At 42.5% G+C, this 17,846-nt stretch overlaps 1 protein-coding gene across 3 annotated transcripts in view; it reads right to left on the reverse strand.

Annotated features, from left to right (window-relative positions):
• LOC143322365 (uncharacterized) overlaps window positions 1–16,390 on the reverse strand; it is a 30,174-nt gene extending 13,784 nt beyond the window's left edge. For all 3 annotated transcript variants that reach the window (XM_076733514.1, XM_076733513.1, XM_076733512.1), the window contains exons 1-19: window positions 16,316–16,390; window positions 14,462–14,543; window positions 14,278–14,299; window positions 14,132–14,177; window positions 13,889–13,994; window positions 13,299–13,318; window positions 13,109–13,217; window positions 12,783–12,807; window positions 12,579–12,672; window positions 12,272–12,378; window positions 11,975–12,038; window positions 11,383–11,458; window positions 11,164–11,188; window positions 9,000–9,330; window positions 8,154–8,303; window positions 7,946–7,999; window positions 1,890–1,957; window positions 1,392–1,633; window positions 1,012–1,042 (exon numbers count right to left, since the gene is read on the reverse strand). In XM_076733514.1, coding sequence (XP_076589629.1) covers window positions 1,012–1,042; window positions 1,392–1,633; window positions 1,890–1,957; window positions 7,946–7,999; window positions 8,154–8,303; window positions 9,000–9,330; window positions 11,164–11,188; window positions 11,383–11,458; window positions 11,975–12,038; window positions 12,272–12,378; window positions 12,579–12,672; window positions 12,783–12,807; window positions 13,109–13,217; window positions 13,299–13,318; window positions 13,889–13,994; window positions 14,132–14,177; window positions 14,278–14,299; window positions 14,462–14,542 — 1,651 coding nt within the window. In that variant the 5' untranslated portion in view covers window position 14,543; window positions 16,316–16,390. The remainder of the gene's footprint in view (window positions 1–1,011; window positions 1,043–1,391; window positions 1,634–1,889; window positions 1,958–7,945; window positions 8,000–8,153; window positions 8,304–8,999; window positions 9,331–11,163; window positions 11,189–11,382; window positions 11,459–11,974; window positions 12,039–12,271; window positions 12,379–12,578; window positions 12,673–12,782; window positions 12,808–13,108; window positions 13,218–13,298; window positions 13,319–13,888; window positions 13,995–14,131; window positions 14,178–14,277; window positions 14,300–14,461; window positions 14,544–16,315) is intronic.
• Between the last annotated feature and the right edge of the window lie 1,456 nt (window positions 16,391–17,846).

Genomic DNA, 17,846 nt, shown 5'->3' on the forward strand with positions numbered 1-17,846 from the left:
AATAGGTGGTAGGCGTGGGTAGGATGGCACATTGGGCAGTTCGAGAGCACCACCATTGGGGGAGGATGGAGAGGGAGAGCGAGAACGGAGCTGAGGATGGTGAGGAGGAGGGAGAGGCGAGTGTCGGACGAGCCGGTTAAGTTCAACATCTTGCTGATTCTTGTCTTGCGTCTGTTTTTGCTGTTGTTGTTTCTTAGGCATCTTGAGGCATAAGGCTGTTGAGGCGGTTCCGGACGTTCAGGAAGTACTGCTGAGTCCGGCTGGGGAACTGGGAGACCTTCTGTGGTATGTCTGAAAAGCTCTGGGAAAGACTGGACAAACTGGGACCGACTGAACCCTCTGAGCTTTTGGGCAAAAACTCATTCAGAGTCTGGGCAATATTTCGGGGGACCTGCGTGAGTCGGATTTGGGACAGCTCTTGGCGCAATTCAGGGGGTAGGGTTGGTAAGTACTTTGTAATGTCAGAGAGCTGGGTGGGTAGCTTAGGCATGGAAGGTATTTTGGGAGGGGAGATGCCGTTCTCTTTGAAGAAGGCGTTGATGTTGCCGAGGCACTCGGAGGTGTGAGGAATGCGCATCAGGCAGCTCTTAAATGCATCACAGCTGACTGGAGCTAAAGAGGACACAGGTTGATAGGCAGATTTACTGTCAGGCAGTATATAAGCAAGGTGGAAGATAGGTTCAGTAGACAGTCAAACAGCAATGTAGTCAGTCTGAATCATAATGTTAAACTTCTTCTTGATGAGAAGACTGATAATGATCAAGGTCTACAGTCACCAGGCAGCATGTTCAGTAACAGTCTGCACACAGACAAGCACGTAAAACAACTGTCAGTTTAGCAGCTTTTGAGTTCAACACAACAACATCAGCCAGTCAGATATACAGGAATGAAACGGCTAATTAGAGCAGTATATAACAGTTCTAACCACAGTCACATATACAGTCTAGGATTTTAAGATTGTCCCAAGAGTAAAGAAAAAAAATAAACCTAACAAAATAGAATAGTACATACCACCACAGCCATCCCCAGTAGCTTCCTCCTCCTACACAAAACACAAAGCATATGGACAAATGGCAGGAGAGCAGTGAGCATTAGTTGGGATCGGATATATGATGTGGATTGGTTAAAAAAAAGAACTTTTTTTTTTTTTTTTTTTTTTTTACCAGAAATGTACATATATCTGATTTCTGACTAGAATTTATCTGTGATCTAAGAAAATTCTGTTTCTTCAAGCTTGTTTTTAAAATAAGACATGAAAAGACAGGACAGGGAGGAGAGGAAAAACTTAATGAAAGAACTCAGCAAGTAGGGAAGAAGAACCCTTCTTAAAGGTTAGAGCTACCATGAGGTGAACCATTCATCACTGTGCACGTTCAACCTGTGGACATTACTTTGTCAGAAGTTCTGTCAGCTTTGGTGCTTTGACCGTCCTCCTCTGTTTTCTGTGGCTGCTGGGTTATAGGCTTTGCTTCTGCATTGGCTTCCTGGGTCTCTGGCTTTGGTTCTGGTTTGGGCTCCGGCTCCGACTCTGGCTGTGGCTTCAGCTCCGGCTCCAGTTCAGAGGTCTTAACTGGTTCAGGACATGGAGGTGGAGAGGGGGAGGTCTGCGGTGGTACTGCTTCCTCCTTTAACTCTAGATTTCATGTGATTTTAAATATTAGAATACACAGAGATCATAAACATACATCTGCCTGGTGCACACATTACAGAAATATACTATGATGGGGTTGTGGTAGGGGTTTTGGAAATTTTGAAATAGTTTATACTTGGGCTTGAGTGTGTTATGCTATCTATGCTATCTGCTTATGTGACTCTTTCCAGCTTCAATCACTTTCAAGGAGAATTCAAAGGAAACTGTGTGCAGTGTTAGATTCTGGCTTCATCTCTACCTGGTTCCTGGATGGTAAGTTGCTCAGTCTCTTCCTTGTGTTCCTCCTCAGCAAAGCTCTGTTCCTCTCTGCAGGACAGGACAGGAGAAAAAATAGTAGGACAGTTCATATACTTAATGAGACTGTGTGACAATGTGAGGGTCCCCATGCTGAACACACTGTTCAGTTTACTCAGTGTAACTTGGTTAATGAAATGACAGTTGGTTGTAGTAAAGAATATTACAGTTAGAATGGACTTGCTAGTATTTTTAGGGAAAAGCAAACTTAATACAGAATTGAAATTGTACCCTACCAGTAATTTTATAATGTAAAATCAATAATTACAAAGACATACATTTCTAAAGTGAGATTTGACAAATTAGTGTTTATTTGCACAGGCGCATGAAATCTTGTTTGCATTCTCTGAAAGTAGTGATTTGGCTGTGTTTGTGCAGGTTGGAAATGCAGAGTAGTTTTGAGTGTAAACATTGAAATCAGATGTGACTCACTTCAAAAGTGTATGTAAACAGCCAGCTAAAAATGATGATACAGGTAATAATGTAAAGCTGGGGTTCAACGCCTGTGGATGTTGTACATTATAGACATAACATGTTAATAATTCACATTTTATTTTGGGGTAGATTTTCCTTGGTATTTAGCAATATGAATCTGCTGTATACAGCACACTTTCATGTTTCAATACATTAAGATAATGTGATGTGCTAATGATGTGTAGGCATGCAGAGGAGGTAAAGACTGCATGTAGCAATGAGTATAGAATTGGGCCTGCACAATATGAGGAAAATATGTGATGTGCAACAACATTGTTCAATATTGTGATGATGATTTGACTTGTGATAAATAAACATAATTTAGTACTAAATTCACTTTTTTAGTATTTAATAATAATATATACACTTCATAATAATAAAGTGTGCATATTAGCTATAAAGATCTTTTCAAAATGTCTGCAGTAAAACCTTAAAAATGATCACAAAGCAGATAACAATTTGATAATATTTTCAGTAGCCATTTGCACGCTATGACGGCACAGGATACCCAGGATACTTTGCCATGTAGACTGCCGAGGCCAGGGATCGAACCACCAACCTTCAGATAAGTGGACGAACTCTCTACCTGACAGCAATGACGATGGAAGTCTATGTGTTTCAAAAAGGTTAAGATGAAAAAAATTGGAAATCTCCTATTTTTAACAACCTGTGTGGCCCTTTGAGTATAGATTTCTGATTTTACAAGGTGCACTTCAATGAACTAGTCAGAATCAACACGCCCATTAATTCCACCAAAACAGAGTAAAGACTCTCAGCACAGCCATAGCCACCCCAGAGGGCAGAGCTGTCACCTACAGAGATCAGGGAGGTTCAGATGATGCCTGCCTCCCTCCTCCACGTCAGACACAGGCATCTCTGGTTGGGCCTGTTCTCCCTGAAGTTGAAGGAGCACCGTTTTCTGTTGAATGCACCTCATTCCAACTCGGTTAATTGTCGCCTTGACAGTCAGGTAATGGTTGAGCAGCCGGAGGCAATGCAGAAGTTGTCAGAAAAGGTGGCCTCTCTTCATCCCCAGCAACAACCTCCTTGCCATAACAGCAGCAACACCAACAGCATAGCCGTGGATGTCGCTACCCAGCCCAGACCTGCTCAGCTGCCCCCGCCTCCCTACTGCAAAGCTGGCCACAGCAAGGGTGTGGGGCACATTTACTCCGCTGTCTCCAGAGAGGGACAGCAACTGTGTCATCAGCCTTATTCTTTTTGATAAAAGTTTTTTTCCATGGGCTCAGAGAGTGTTTCTTCTCAGACACTACACACTCTGGCTCAAAGATTGGTTCAGTGGTTAGCACTGGTTCCTTTGTCCACTTAGATTTTAGCTATGTTGCCATAGGTGTTAGCACTGTTGACCAGGAATTGTCTAATTGTTAAATCTATGTTACCCCTCCCTCCCCAGGGGAGGTTATAAGGGGAAGGTGGTGTGTTCTGGTGGCTCTTCCTCAGCCTCTTCTGCAGGCACACCACACTTCATGCTAATCCCACTGGTTAGCTAGTTGCTGCCACTCTGCCCAGCCCAGGCCAAACCCAAGTGGTGCCACTCATTCTGTGGTTCCATTGGTGCTGTCCCAACCCACAGTGGTGAGACGATGTTGTCACAGAACTGTAGCACCCGTCTCCATGCTCTCAGGTGACTAAGCTGCTCCAGGCTGAACCATTACCCCTGCTTAGTACTGTTAGCTCGGTTAGAAATTGCTGCTCAACTACCTCCATTTTGGGTGCTTGCTTTGTTGGAGGTGAGAGTTGCACTCAATTCCTGTTCAGTTATGATGCTGCTGGGCTGCTTTCCAGACAAACTAACACTAACCCTAATGGGGTGTGTATTTTCACTCTGCATGTCTCGTTGGTAGAGCGTCTACTTCTGTCTTTGCTGACAATGGTGAGAATAGGAGCCGTGGTCTGGCTCTCCCCTCCGACCGGGCAGCTCCAGAGGGATGTGATCAGTAGATCATGACAGCTGTCAAGCAGCTTTCCAGGTGAGACACTCAACAGAAAGGTGATATCTTTTGATCTCATCACTCTGCCTCTCACAGACCAGTACTCAAAATGGGTGCAGCTCTGTTCACTTTTCATCTGGATAGACAGGAAGTTGAAGTGGGATCATATGCTGCAATTCTGCTGCCAGCCTCCTGTGCTCAGCAGCATAAGTCAGACTTCTCTTTCTCTCCCCACAGAGAGGGCAGTCTTGGAGGAGGAAATAATGGTGCTCCTCCAAAAGAGAGCCATATTGACGGTACTCCATTCAGAGGCAAATGGGCTTCTTTTCCCCATAATTCTCTAGGTGAGTGCATCCTGCTAGGCGACTGGATGACATCCATAGACCTGACTGATATATACTTCCATATCCCCATTCAGCCACGTCACAGGAAACACTTACAACTTCATGGTGGGGTCTAAGAGCTCTCAGTACTGCCATCTTCTGTTTGGATACTCTCGGCACATTTTTCGAAGTGAGCCCTCCCTCTGTGTCCAGTGCCACTCAGAGGGAGGGGCTTGAGAATTTTGTCCTACATCAATTATTAGTTGCTTCTCGTTGCCTCCAGGTAGGGGTTGGAAAGCCACATAGTGCTGGCCATTCAAGATGTCAGTTGGGCTTTGGCAGCAACCACAAGAGTGTCATGCAGCCCAGCCAGTGGACGCTGTACCTTGGGCTGCATTTGGACTCCTGCACCATGATTGCATATCTGTCGGAGGAGTGGGCAATTCTACAGGTGATTCTCAGGCTGATTCAATGGCTTAGGTCTGTGTCAACAATATCAGCGCAGTGCGTCATGTCGCTCTTCGAAATGTCAACAGCCCACCTGGTGATGCACTAACCGCACATAGGAAATCTACAGCACTGGTTTGTGCATATGGTTGAGCTCCCCCTGCCACATTAATCAGCTGGAGCTCACTGCAGTGCAGAGGGTGTTGCCTCACTTCACTCAACTGTTGAGTGGAAAGCACATCATGGTGAGGTCACACAACACCACAGTGGTGGCTTACCTCAACAGGCAGGGGGGTGTCAGATCCCCTGCCATACTTAAGCTGGTGGTCTCCATCCTGACCTGGGCTGATGGCCATCTCCATTCTGCCAAAGCAAAAGCACCTCCTGCATGGGGGTCCACAGATTGAGGTCTCCTACTCAATACTTCGCTCAACCATGGGACCTCCAAACAGTCCTGGATGGCCTTGCAGGGCCACTGTTTGAGCCGCAGGATGAGACAGACCTGTCAATGCACTCCTCTTGCAAGTCTGTCAGTGATGACAAGGGATCACTACATCTGAATCCATCTTTTTGGCTGACGGTGATCACCTCTTTGATCGGGTCATCGCTTATTCGGCTGTGAGCTCTCTCCTCTCCATATGCAAACTGAGGAAGAGGAGCACCTGTCTGCATACCACAGCGGTTGGACTTAGGGACCCTTGGGTGGGCAGTGCTTGGCTATTGGGCTGTTGTCCATGCTCTATTGTTGATAGGGTTCAGACTTCATTGTTTGGGCCCTGCTGGGAGTACACCTCATCCCTACAGCCTTCACCTTTTAACCAATAGGGAAGTGAGCATGTACAAAATAGAAATAGTAGCTGCGATGTGATTCTCCCCACTAGCCCAGCGGGAACTGGGGCCTGTTCATAAGTTTCAAAGGAAGATGTGCTACTCATGCACAAGGGTTTTATAGGGGGGAGAATGGTACCCCCTCAATGGGCAGTGAGTACAAAGTTCACTCTCAGGTGCTGAGGCAGAGCCTCAAGTGGGTAAACCACTAGCGAAGTCCATTAGAGGACAACACATATACTCATAGAAGTGGAGGTACATTTAGGTAACTACTATCTCATATAGCAACGACAATGAATCTGTGATTCACTGGTTGGCACTATATAGAATGTAAATTATGAATTACTCAAATTTTGTTCTCTACTTTTCACCTGTTCTTAAATTAATGAAGACAAAAAAAAAAAAAAAAAAAAAAAACACAGGTTAACTGACCATCTCATACTTTTCACTTGAGACTGCGACATGTGGAAGCACGAACATTACTCAGTGTTAGCGACCTTAGCAGTTAGTGTTTTCTCTCTGTTGGCATAAAACAACTCACTTGGTGACCACCTGTAACAGGCAAGCTTATTTAAGGCTTCCCTATGTGTATACACAGGATAGTAATAAAGTTATAGTTGCAGGTCAAAGTTATTAATTTCATTACATATAATAGTCCATTACCTAATCACAATGTTACCACATGATACTCACTTTATCTGTCAACGTTCACTTGCGTTAATCGTTAATAATCCGACGGAAAATGTCCAGGAGCATCCAGACACAAGTATTACGAATTCGGCTGTGGGGTCGAATAAACCAGATCAGGAGATTTTAGAAATTTTTGAAAAACAGCACGGAAAATATTCCATTTTTCGTCCGTCCATTATTTTCCCAGCGTCTCCAGAAGTGAAACAGCGGCGGCGGCAGCAGCAGCAGCAGGTGCGCACTGTTACCGGGGGAACCGTTAAGAGGGGAGAAAGAGGGCGGGTGTGTGTGTGTGTGTGTGTGTGTGTGTGTGTGTGTGTGTATTTGGTTGGTTGGTGGTAGTGGTGGAGGAGGGGGGAGGTCTGCTGTTTTCCTGAGGGATGCTGTGGTTGCTATGGCACGGCTGTGTGATGCTGAGGCAGAGCTGGTAAAGATCACGTAACAAGAACCCACGGGATTTGGGACCTGACAGCCAAATGACTGTGCTGGATCAGCATGAGACTGGGAACAGAACTCACACGCCTAGACGAAACTGGACATACAAGGGGTACTGAGGCTGTGGGGTCTCCTCAATGATGGAAAGTAGTAACGCCTTACATTTACGTAGGAACTGTGGTGTACAATTTCAGAAACTTGTACTTTACTCACATATTTCCATTTCATTTAATTTTCCATTTTAAGTATAAAGGAAATACTCCAATACATTTCAGAGGGCAAAATTGTACTTTTTCCTCCACTGCATTTATCTGATAGAGTTACTTTGCATGTTCAGATTTAACATATAAAAACCTATGAACAGATTATTCCAAACGATGCTTTGAACTATGCAATAGTTTATAAAGTGATGTAAATCAGCTCTGCCTTTACCAGTAGGCAACATTAAAATGCTGCATTAAAATGCTCTGAAATTGGCCATATTGCTGCATAATAAGATCAAACATGAATGCAGGCGTTTTACTTGTAATTAAGCATATTGTGGTATTGTGGTATATTGTGCTATTGCTACAATTTAAAAGTATCTTAATACATACAACCCCAAGTTTCTTACTATAGTTTCATCATCAGTTCAATAAGCTGCCATATACAGTGACATGTGGAAACTTCATTTTGAAATAGACCGGCAGTAGTCATGAGTTTTATTCCTAATATTAGAACAATATAAACACTCTCACGGATCTAACAGGCACAGCAAGAGCAGCATGACACAAATTCTAGGTGAAAGGCTAAGTGGATTGATGGTCCAACAAAGGATTTCAAGCTAGGAGAAACATCCATATCTGCATTCTTACTCTTCGACTTTACTGTGGTCCACGTCACTCTCCTCTTCTTGTGGCACTGGCAGCCTGCCATAGTAAATACGCAGTGTCACATCACTTCACAAGGATGCTCCCAAAATACAGAAATGGTCAAACACAGTCACACTTTCTCTCTCTCTCTCTCTCTCTCTCTCTCTCTCTCTCTCTCTCTCTCTCTCTCTAATTGAGCACATGGTCTTACTCAGCTTCAGGCTCCTCCAGCAGCTCTTGACTTCCCAGTGAGAGTTTGATGGACTGCCCTTCACTGGCCATCTGTCTAATGGCCATCTCAGCTGTCTGCCTGGCCACCTCTTCAGCCATACGTGCCATCTCCAAACGCTCCTGCAGGAGACTAAAGAGAGACAGGGCACACTTATATCACTGTGAGGTGTGGTAAATGTCAATAATGTGGTAAACCACATTTTGAATGTGACAAGAGTTTCCTTGCTTTTTGCTGAGCCTTCAGATCCCAACACCAAACTAGGTTAACTTTGCCTTATCACTATGTTTCAATCATTGTGTACTGCTGCATATCTATGGCTCCAGACAACTGAATAACTTCAGATCACTCTTCAATCAAACAACAGAGACAGGAAAACTATAAGAGTATAAAGCAAGACAATACATCAAAATAAAGCTAAAAAATAAATAATAATAAAATGTTAGCACTAGCGAGGATGCTTTGACCCCTGGTCTCCACAGTCTTTTAGTTCAGGGTGACTATGATCGATGATGCTATGTGACAGAACTCTTCAATATGATGATTTTGATGGAGGGATATCTAAAAATTTATTTAGGTTTGCAGCACTTGTTGCTGATAAGCATCCAGCCCATTGTCTTAACTGGAAAAATCATTAAGGTTAGTCATGGTCCAGTATTTTGACTACTGTTATGGACTTTCAATAAACACACATAACTAACTTGAAGTTAGTTAAAATTATTATTTGATATGATAAAGGGCATTTACATCCAGTGGAAGTGACTTAAAAATGGTTGAGTACTGCAGCTCTGACCACTTCCACCCTCTTCTTCTCCACCTCTCTCTTACCGTTCCTCCATGGTAGCCAAAGCTACATCTTCAGCCTCCCTCTTGATGCTTTCAATGAACGGCGTCCAGCGGCCTGTCTGTGTCTCAGCATCTTCTTGAGATAATTTTGTCACACTCTCTGAGGGTTGTGCATTTAGGTTGGTATCACTGCACTTCTCAGTCTGCAGTGGATTGGACTGTGTCTGCTGTGAAGCTTCCTGCTGTTGCTTTGCTGCTGGTGATGGTGGAGTCAGTGTTGTGGATGCTGGTGCAGCTTCATCACACCTCTGCTGGCCCTCGTTGTCTGACTCCACGTCTTCTAGTACCATGTCAGGTTTGAGTTTGGCTGAAACTGTGAGGGGGTAACAAGGGCCAATTCGTGTGTAAGAAGCAAGAAACATGCTGTTGACATTCGACATGTTGGTGATATGCAAGTATGCAAGTGCAAGTATGGACACGGATCACAAGCTGGAGCTGATCTAATGACAGGATTAATGAATTTACTGTTTGTACTATAATGGGTTTCAGGCAGGACAGCTTATCATACAGGTGGACAGCTATGGCTCAAGTTACAACATGGGGGGTTTGAGAGGTGGAAAACATTCACTAAGTGTTCCATATTTAATTCATCTGTATGAGTTGAGGATGCAAGGAAGTAATGAAAAATGTTCCAGATTGGAAAAATCCTGGTGGACGTAAACTGTACTTTATATTCAGAAGACCACCACATGAATAATTTGACACAGAATCTTTATTAATCCTGCAGTAACCTTACATTACAGTATGTAATTATGTGTAACACCACCTTGAGCAAAGTATGGTTCCTTCAATTCAAGTCAAACCCTCTGAAGCAACACCACACCATTGCCCCAGGCCACATTTCACAGTTCAAGGCTATAGACATAGATCAAGTGGATCACAATCAGCCTTACACTGTATGTAGGACTGGTACATCTGTGTTGTGCAACCTCAGTTAATGCTGTGAAAAAGCTTTCATCAACTGTAACACGATCAAGACCCAAACTGAACTCAACTTTCTTTGAGAATAATTAACAAATTCTTAAGGAGTAGGACTTATACATGAAAAATAAACTATTATTATAATGTCTTCTAAATGGCAAGTAGAAACACAGATATAGGTTTACTTTGTCCATAAAAAACTCAATATTGAATGAATATAGCTGCCATTTAATTATTAGTTCCAGATTTCTGTGAATTGGGAAGGGATGATTTGACATTATATACTGACATTTTACTAAACAGAAAAACATTTGTGTTTACATTAATGACCACAACATCAACTTCTCTTTCTGGATATGAAAATGGCAACATGAATATAGTGCACATTGCCATAGGTCAAAGCACAATCAAATAGCAGAAACACATCCTGTCTGCAATCTTTTGTGCCTGAAACCTACAGGAATTTTATGAATGGCAATTACTAAATGTTTCTGTGTCAAACAGAAAGTGTGCAAATTCAAATCACGAAGACAAAACATATCTATTTAGCTATGAATATACAGTACATGTCTTAGGTGTATCAGTGAACACATTTTAAGTTGAAATACATTCATATGAAACTGTATTGAGTACAGTAAGGTGAGTTGAATATATCTATATTCTTGAAGTATTTTACAGCTGCCTAGTTTTTGTACTGAGCTGCACGCTGCACAGTTCCTGCCAACAGTACAATATGTCTATTGGTATATCTCTGTCTGTCTGTGTGGGAATCAGAGTGTCCCCCAGTCGTCTCCTCCTGCTGTTTAAGGGGCTCGCAGCACCTTCCCCCCTGAAACAGAAGGAGAAGAGGTACTGAGTTAGGCTCTGGCCGTCTGACCAAAACACCTCTTCGAAAACTATGGTGGGGAAAAACAGGAGAGTGCATCACCGTGCTTTCCAAATATATACAGATCTACAGGAGTTACTCAGAGGGAAAATGACCGGCATATTTATTTATTATTTTTAATAACTTGAATCAAATGCACCCCATGTTATTCAAGAGATCTTTTCTGCTAGTTGTAGGCATTACTCTCTGGTGACTCTGGAAAACATTATGTGATATAAATCCATTTGATTGAACTGTGAATTGTGGCACTCGGGAACACTGGTAATGGCAAGAAAATGGCAAGCAAAGGGTTTTTTGGTTACCGGAAGGCATAATTAACTGAATAAAACCTAAACTCACCTTTCTGTAGAATTTCAGCTGCACCCTAAGAGCAAAGAAAGTAAAAGCAAACAAACAAACAAACAAACAAGAACAGTTGTATAAGTTGCATTGCTCTCAATATAGCCTGAGACAAGTTAATGACAATACATATCAGAAAAGCTGGATGGTAAAAGAAAGGCTGATAGATTGAAAGATGGAGAATGAAGAAAGAAGCATTTATTGATTCCCAAAAGTTACCTCAGCATCATCTTTGGGTGGAATGGCAGGCTGAGGCAGCTTCAGGCCCAGTCCGGACATGAACCAGCCAACCATGCTGCCAACAGACAAACATATGAACTGTATGCACTTAACACTTTACATTATATATTTTACTGTTGTATGAAATCTCAGTTTTTCCAATTGTAGAGGTAATTTCAAATAAGATATCAATAAAAATCTGCCAGTGTAGACGTCTCCATATCCACGTACAGTAGAAAGATTGATGGATGACAAATTAAGCCAGTTGAGACTCTCGTCTCTGAAGCTTCATGTGCTCCAACTGGCTTGCGCATATAGTTTCTGACAATATTATGTTGCAGCATGTTTTGATGCTTTGTCCATGAGCAAGGGCAAGTCAAACAGCAGAGATTTGTACAAGCCACAGGTGTACGTAAGAAAAAGAATGGCTGAATTCCATTTAGCGTCAGTTTAAGGGCCATCTATTGTGCTAACTGTCACATAAATTCCATTTTTTCCCTTAGAGATCAATAGTGTCATTCTAGTTTTTAGCTTGTCTTGTGAAGCGAGAGTGAATCACTCATTAAAAAGGACAGTGAGGTTCCAAACATACCCTGAGGACTTGCTATCAGTATCCAGTGAGATTCCACTCAGAGATTCAGGTGGTGGAGACAAAACTGGGGAGCAGAGAAATACATGAAGCTCACTTCTCAAAATACTGTACAAAACAACAATCCAAGTCAAAATATGTCCTTTTGTTATGGAGATCTTAAGACTTGAAGACTTTAAGGCGCTAAATTATGTGTTGGGACTGTGCCAGTTTAGGTTCATGCTGTGGGTAAACACATGCCCACTGGTGTACACTGGGACAACTATACTATGACGTGTGTTTGTGAGTGTGTGTATGTACTTTTGTCCAGAGAGGAGCGGGAGGACTTGGTTGATGGCTCTATAGGCACGGCACCAGGGGGCAGTATAACTGGCTGAGGGACCATCTGCTTAATCCAGTTCACCATGCTGCAGCAGCAAAAGACAAAAGTCAGCCCCTCACATGTTTCTAGGTCTTTTAACTACCTGTGTTGATGTATGCCTGTGTGTGTGTGCTTGTGTGTGTGTGTGTGTGTGTGTGTGTGTGTGTGTGTGTGTGTGTGTGTGTGTGTGTTGTATTCGTACTGTGAATCACTGTGAATGTGTGGTAATGGGTGGTTTATACTCACTTGGGAGGGAAATGATTGGTCACACTCTCTACCTCTGACACCTCATCATCTGACACCATCTCCACCACTGGGATGTGTGGGAGGGGATCAAAATCTGGACAGATAGACAGACCAATCAGACAGCAGTGATTAGCTCAGCAGTTGGCGTGGTGAATTATTGATATTTAGTTACAAAACACAAAGACAAATGATCAAGGAACATACCTGGCATTGCTGCCACTTCATACACCTAGGACAAAAGAGATTAAATGCATTTAAAGTCAAGCCATCCATCAGAGAATGGCTGATTTTCTTACATTTTTTACATCACTCTTGGAGCACATTAAGGAATTATATTATTAATGAATATGTAATTAAGATAAATGATCTCTTTTACTTTACATCCATTATGTCAATGTGAGCGCCACAGAGGTTAATGGTGATCTGTAATTTGCTTGTCTATCAACACCACACAGTATAGGGCATATGTGTCTGTCCATGCAAGCCACCACTGCCAGCTAAATTAACATAATGAAGTCCTCATGTCTCACCTCAGTGTGTTCGTCATTGTTGTCATCGTCGTTAGTCTCTTTGTACTTCTCATCAGGCTGAGGCAACACCTTGGTCAGACCCTGAGTGACCCAGCCAATCACTCCAGACCTGGGATGAAAACCGAACGGAATTTACCTTTGAAAAATGTATTCAGCATGAAATATTCACTCCTATCTAATCGTACTGTACCTCTCTTCATCCTCTCCGGACTGGTAGACAGCAAAGAAAGAAAAACAAAATTTAGATGTCAAAAAAGTCTACTGCAAATCTCATTTCCACGTGTTTTGTCTTTGTGTCCATTATATTCAATGCAATAGTTTGTTTGATAAAATGGCTTCTCCTGAGAATTTATAGCAATCATGAGGCATGATGATGCTGACTTTATGACCCAACACCTATGCAATAGCAGGAAAAGCTGCTTTGTAAATTAAAGTAATGAATAAGAGTGCAAATGCCAAAATATGCATTATATAATAGCCCAGTTAATTACTCAATTAGGTGAGTCTGTGTGCTCCGTACAATAGTTTTATCAAAATGCGGTCACCTCTGGCTAACAGGTCCTAGTGTTTTGACTTCATCAGTTAAAGGACTGTGGCACTGTGCAAAGACAAGTTCACGCTAAAATGTCACGTTGAAGTTTTGCTTTGAAGTGGGATATGACTGGCTGACATCTGGCATCAAATCGCACCAATTTATCCGTCTGGTCCTTGACTAGCATATATAGATTTCTTTCTCAACCTGTGGAGGTGACATGTCCATTCAAACATCTATAGGCCCACCCTGGTGTCAGAGTTGGTCCTGTTGAGTCGAGGGGAGCCAGAAGGTTGAGGCAGGCTGCTGACGAACCCATTCGACAGCCAACCTAAAACTCCAGTCTGGGCCTGGCTGGAGAGGAGGAGGAGAAAGATGGCAAGATTTGAGTATGTCTACACAGCCACACACACACACACACACACACACACACACACACACACACACACACACTCATTCATACAGAGAAACTAGTGGACAGAGAGGTTTACCTGTCCTCTGAAACTTCGTCTGTGTTTTTCAGTGGAGGACTCTTCACTGTGGGATGAATTAAAAACAAAGTATACAACTGTTTTAGATTGTTAATGTTACACATCAGCAGACAACTAGTGTAAAGCAAATTGAAAACAATCCTCACCGTCTTTGCTTTTGGGGTGGTCCTGTCAGGTCAGACAGATAGAGATAGAAAAAGAATTAGAAGTATACTCAGAAATGACACTGTATGTGTGCTGATGTGTGTGTATGTGTGTGTGTGTGTGTGTGTGTGTGTGTGTGTGTGTGTGTGTGTGTGTGTGTGTGTGTGTGTGTGTGTGTTGTCATACAGCAGCAGGGATGTTAGCAGTTTCATCAGTTGTGGGAGCACCAGGGGGTTGGGGGACCACTTTCACCACCCAATTGAACATCCTGTTGAAAACACACACACACTCATAGTCAGCCTCTTGAAAGCCATTGATCAAACATTGCTGATAATGACGATAATTCCTAATAATTCATCCCTTGTGCCTTCATTAAAGCAGCCACTTCACCTGTCAGATAGAGAGCCCTCAACTGTAGCTAACGAGGTCTGATGAAGGACACACGCCTGCTTCGTCTTTGCTTTTATCTCAGGCAAAATTTGGTCCACCTAGAAATTTCTCTCTTTGGTCTTGATTTTTTTTTTTCACATAAATCTTTGAAACTGTCTTTAGTTTCTTTTCAGACACATTTTCAATCTTTTACAGTGGTATGTGGTGCTTGGAATATGAATGAGAAAATCTCTGTGTCTAGCTTCTTTAATTAAAACATTAGTCAAGTAAAGTTGATCTTATAAATGAGTTTGCACTGTGCAATGTAGACTTGCCTTTTCAATCCACCAATTAATTAAAGAGAAGAGATAGAAATCAGGCTCCTGTCTTTCATGCTGCTTCCAGGCTCTTTCAACTCATGCACAGGAGTCAAGAGTCAGAGGAGACTAAAAGGCGGAGGGGCAGAGGTTAACCTCACTCAGGCTGCACTGCACCATACAGTAAGCTGCTTTGCCAACAGCCTTCACAGATGACAGAGGGCTAAATCAGTTAAATCAGTTAGACAGGGAGAATCAGTCCCAAACGTACAGGAGGGGGGCATTTTAACTGGTACAGCAAACTGGTTCAATTCAATTCAATTCAATTCAATTCAATTCAATTCAAATCACAGCAGAAGTTGTCTCAGGACACTCTCCATACAGAGACCCAACAATTCCTTCATGAGCAAGCAAGCACTTGGCCACAGTGGCAAGGAAAAACTTCCTTTTTACAGGCAGAAACCTCAAACAGAACCAGGCTCTGGGTGGGCCCCATTGCCTCGACTGGTTGGGTTCGAGAGAGAGAGAGACAGAGAGAGAGAGAGAGAGGGAGAGAGAGAGAGAGAGAGAGAGAGAGAGAGAGAGAGAGAGAGAGAGAGGGAGAGAGAGAGAGAGCAGGAGGTCCACTTGTCTGACTTAATCTCAAATGGGGGTATTATCCACAGTGACAGTTTATCAGCCTGTTGAGATAATCCACTTCAGCAACAAAAGAGCTGTTGATCCTACAAGATGTCCTGCTAACTGACCACAGCAGACAGGCTGAGGGCAACCAGGTTGGCTGTCTTAGCTGTCATGACATCATGACAAATGTTGTTGTGATTGCAGCTTGTGATTCCTGACACAATGTTGCAATCAGCAAAGATCAAGGGGCCTCCTCCCAGGCCTAATCTCAAATTCATAGCATTGGATTAAATAGTTTATCTCTACCCCACAACTAATCTGCAGCCTTCCTCACTGTTTAAGGCCTGTATTGACGTATACTTTCATCACACTAGATCATTCTTAGCCATCAAAAGAGTAGAAATCAGAGGACGACACCCCAAAGATATAATTCTTTGTCTGGTGATTGTCTTTGAAATCTAGGAAGGATTTGTGTGTTGAAGCCTTCTGATACCAGATAATAGCAAATCGGAAGCTCTAAAGAAACATCTAATAACAACATCAACATTTCAGCTCATCTAAACACCCACTTCTGCAGCAATTTCACCCACTGTCTCTTTAATACACAGATCACACAGCACTCACCTCAGATCAGCTCTCAGGTATTCATTTTGGCACCCAAATTATCTCTGTGTTAGTTACTGTGGATGTTTCCCTGCCTCTGGACAGAATAATGAAGACTTGATTTCCTTACCTGCGTGTCTACAGGTGGCTCTGCATGCCGGTGGCGTAGAGATCCACAGTGTGGCACAGCCGGCACAGATCTGCTAGGATTGCCCCAGCAACTGCCTGCGGCTAACGGGATTAAGCAGCACCACCTGAAGGTTAAGTCACAATCCTGGACTGTGAGCCATCGCAGATTAATGGCAGAGAAAGGCATTGTGAGGACATTGTACCTGTAACCTATAAACTGTTGCCACCTCCCACCACAGTAGATAGCAACAAGCAAGAAGGGGTGATTTCCGCCTCACCTTACCACAGACTCCAGGGATTTGTGATAGAAAGAACACCCTTTGTCCACAGACTACAAGCATTCACATATAGTGCAAAATGAAAAAAACAAGCATTTGCAATATTATGCGTTTACACATCTGGATCATGGATTTAGGTTTGTATTTAAACATAATGACACGTCTGTACCAAAGAAGAGATGTGTAACATGTCATCAATACTGTCTCAAAAGGGAGGTCATTTGTTTTCATTTTCTTTTTGGGTATAATCAAGTCATGATTAGAATCAAAAATGAATATTTTCAAAACATTTCTCTTTTTGCTTCTGGTGGATGTGGCAATGACACCTACTCTTTCCTCCACCTTGTCATCTTTGTTCTTCTGTTATCTGCTGTCCCCTCCTCATTACAGTTTTATCCCCAGCAAGTGACGCAGGGCCACTTGCTGACTGCTCAGCGATGATCTTATTTAAGACAGCCTTTTGACTAAATAGTCATAGACAGTCAGGAGGACAGAAGAAGGTAAAGCTTATTAGTCTGTCTCAGGGTCTGGTCAGGACTCTGATGATCTACTTCCCAACTTGCTCCTACAGCTGTATGAAGACTACAGCGCTATCAGAAATGTCAGAAAAACGCTTTTCTTGCAATCAACCACATCTCCAATATGGCCCGAGACGTTGAGCAGCAGAGGTAGAGAATAAGTAATTACAGTTACTTGAGTACTGTATGTACAGTTTTGAGGTACTCTACTTCGGTATTTCAGTTTTCTGCTACAGTGTACTTCTACTCCACTACAATTCATTGGAAAATAAGTTACTGTGCTTTTTACACGACTACTTTTATTTGAACTAAATGTTAATGTCAAGATGCTAACATGCTTACAATGATGATGCTAACATTCTAATGTTTAGCAGGTACTGTAAATTAGCAGGTAAATTAAATTAAATTAGTTTGTAAAACTAAAACTTAGTTGTAAAAGTTTCAGTCCTGTATCAGGAAAGTGATAGCTAGTTACAGAGTAAAGTGAAGAGTTTTTAAAGTTTTTAGCTGGCTGCCCTGATATTTATAGGTAGTTTGTCCCGGAGCTTTCGGGCATAACTGCATCCGAGATTTTCTTTAGGCTGTTGCTGGGAAATGGTAAATGGTCATCATCATAGAGAATAATAAGAGAGATTTTAACTTAATCTATACAAGAATAAAGGTATATTTCTATTTACTTATAATGTTATTGCAAATGTGTCTCTGTGTGTGCTGCAGTGTATGTGCCAAAAATAGG

This window comes from Chaetodon auriga, chromosome 6, assembly GCF_051107435.1.
Source record: "Chaetodon auriga isolate fChaAug3 chromosome 6, fChaAug3.hap1, whole genome shotgun sequence".
Taxonomy (NCBI): Eukaryota; Metazoa; Chordata; class Actinopteri; order Chaetodontiformes; family Chaetodontidae; genus Chaetodon; species Chaetodon auriga.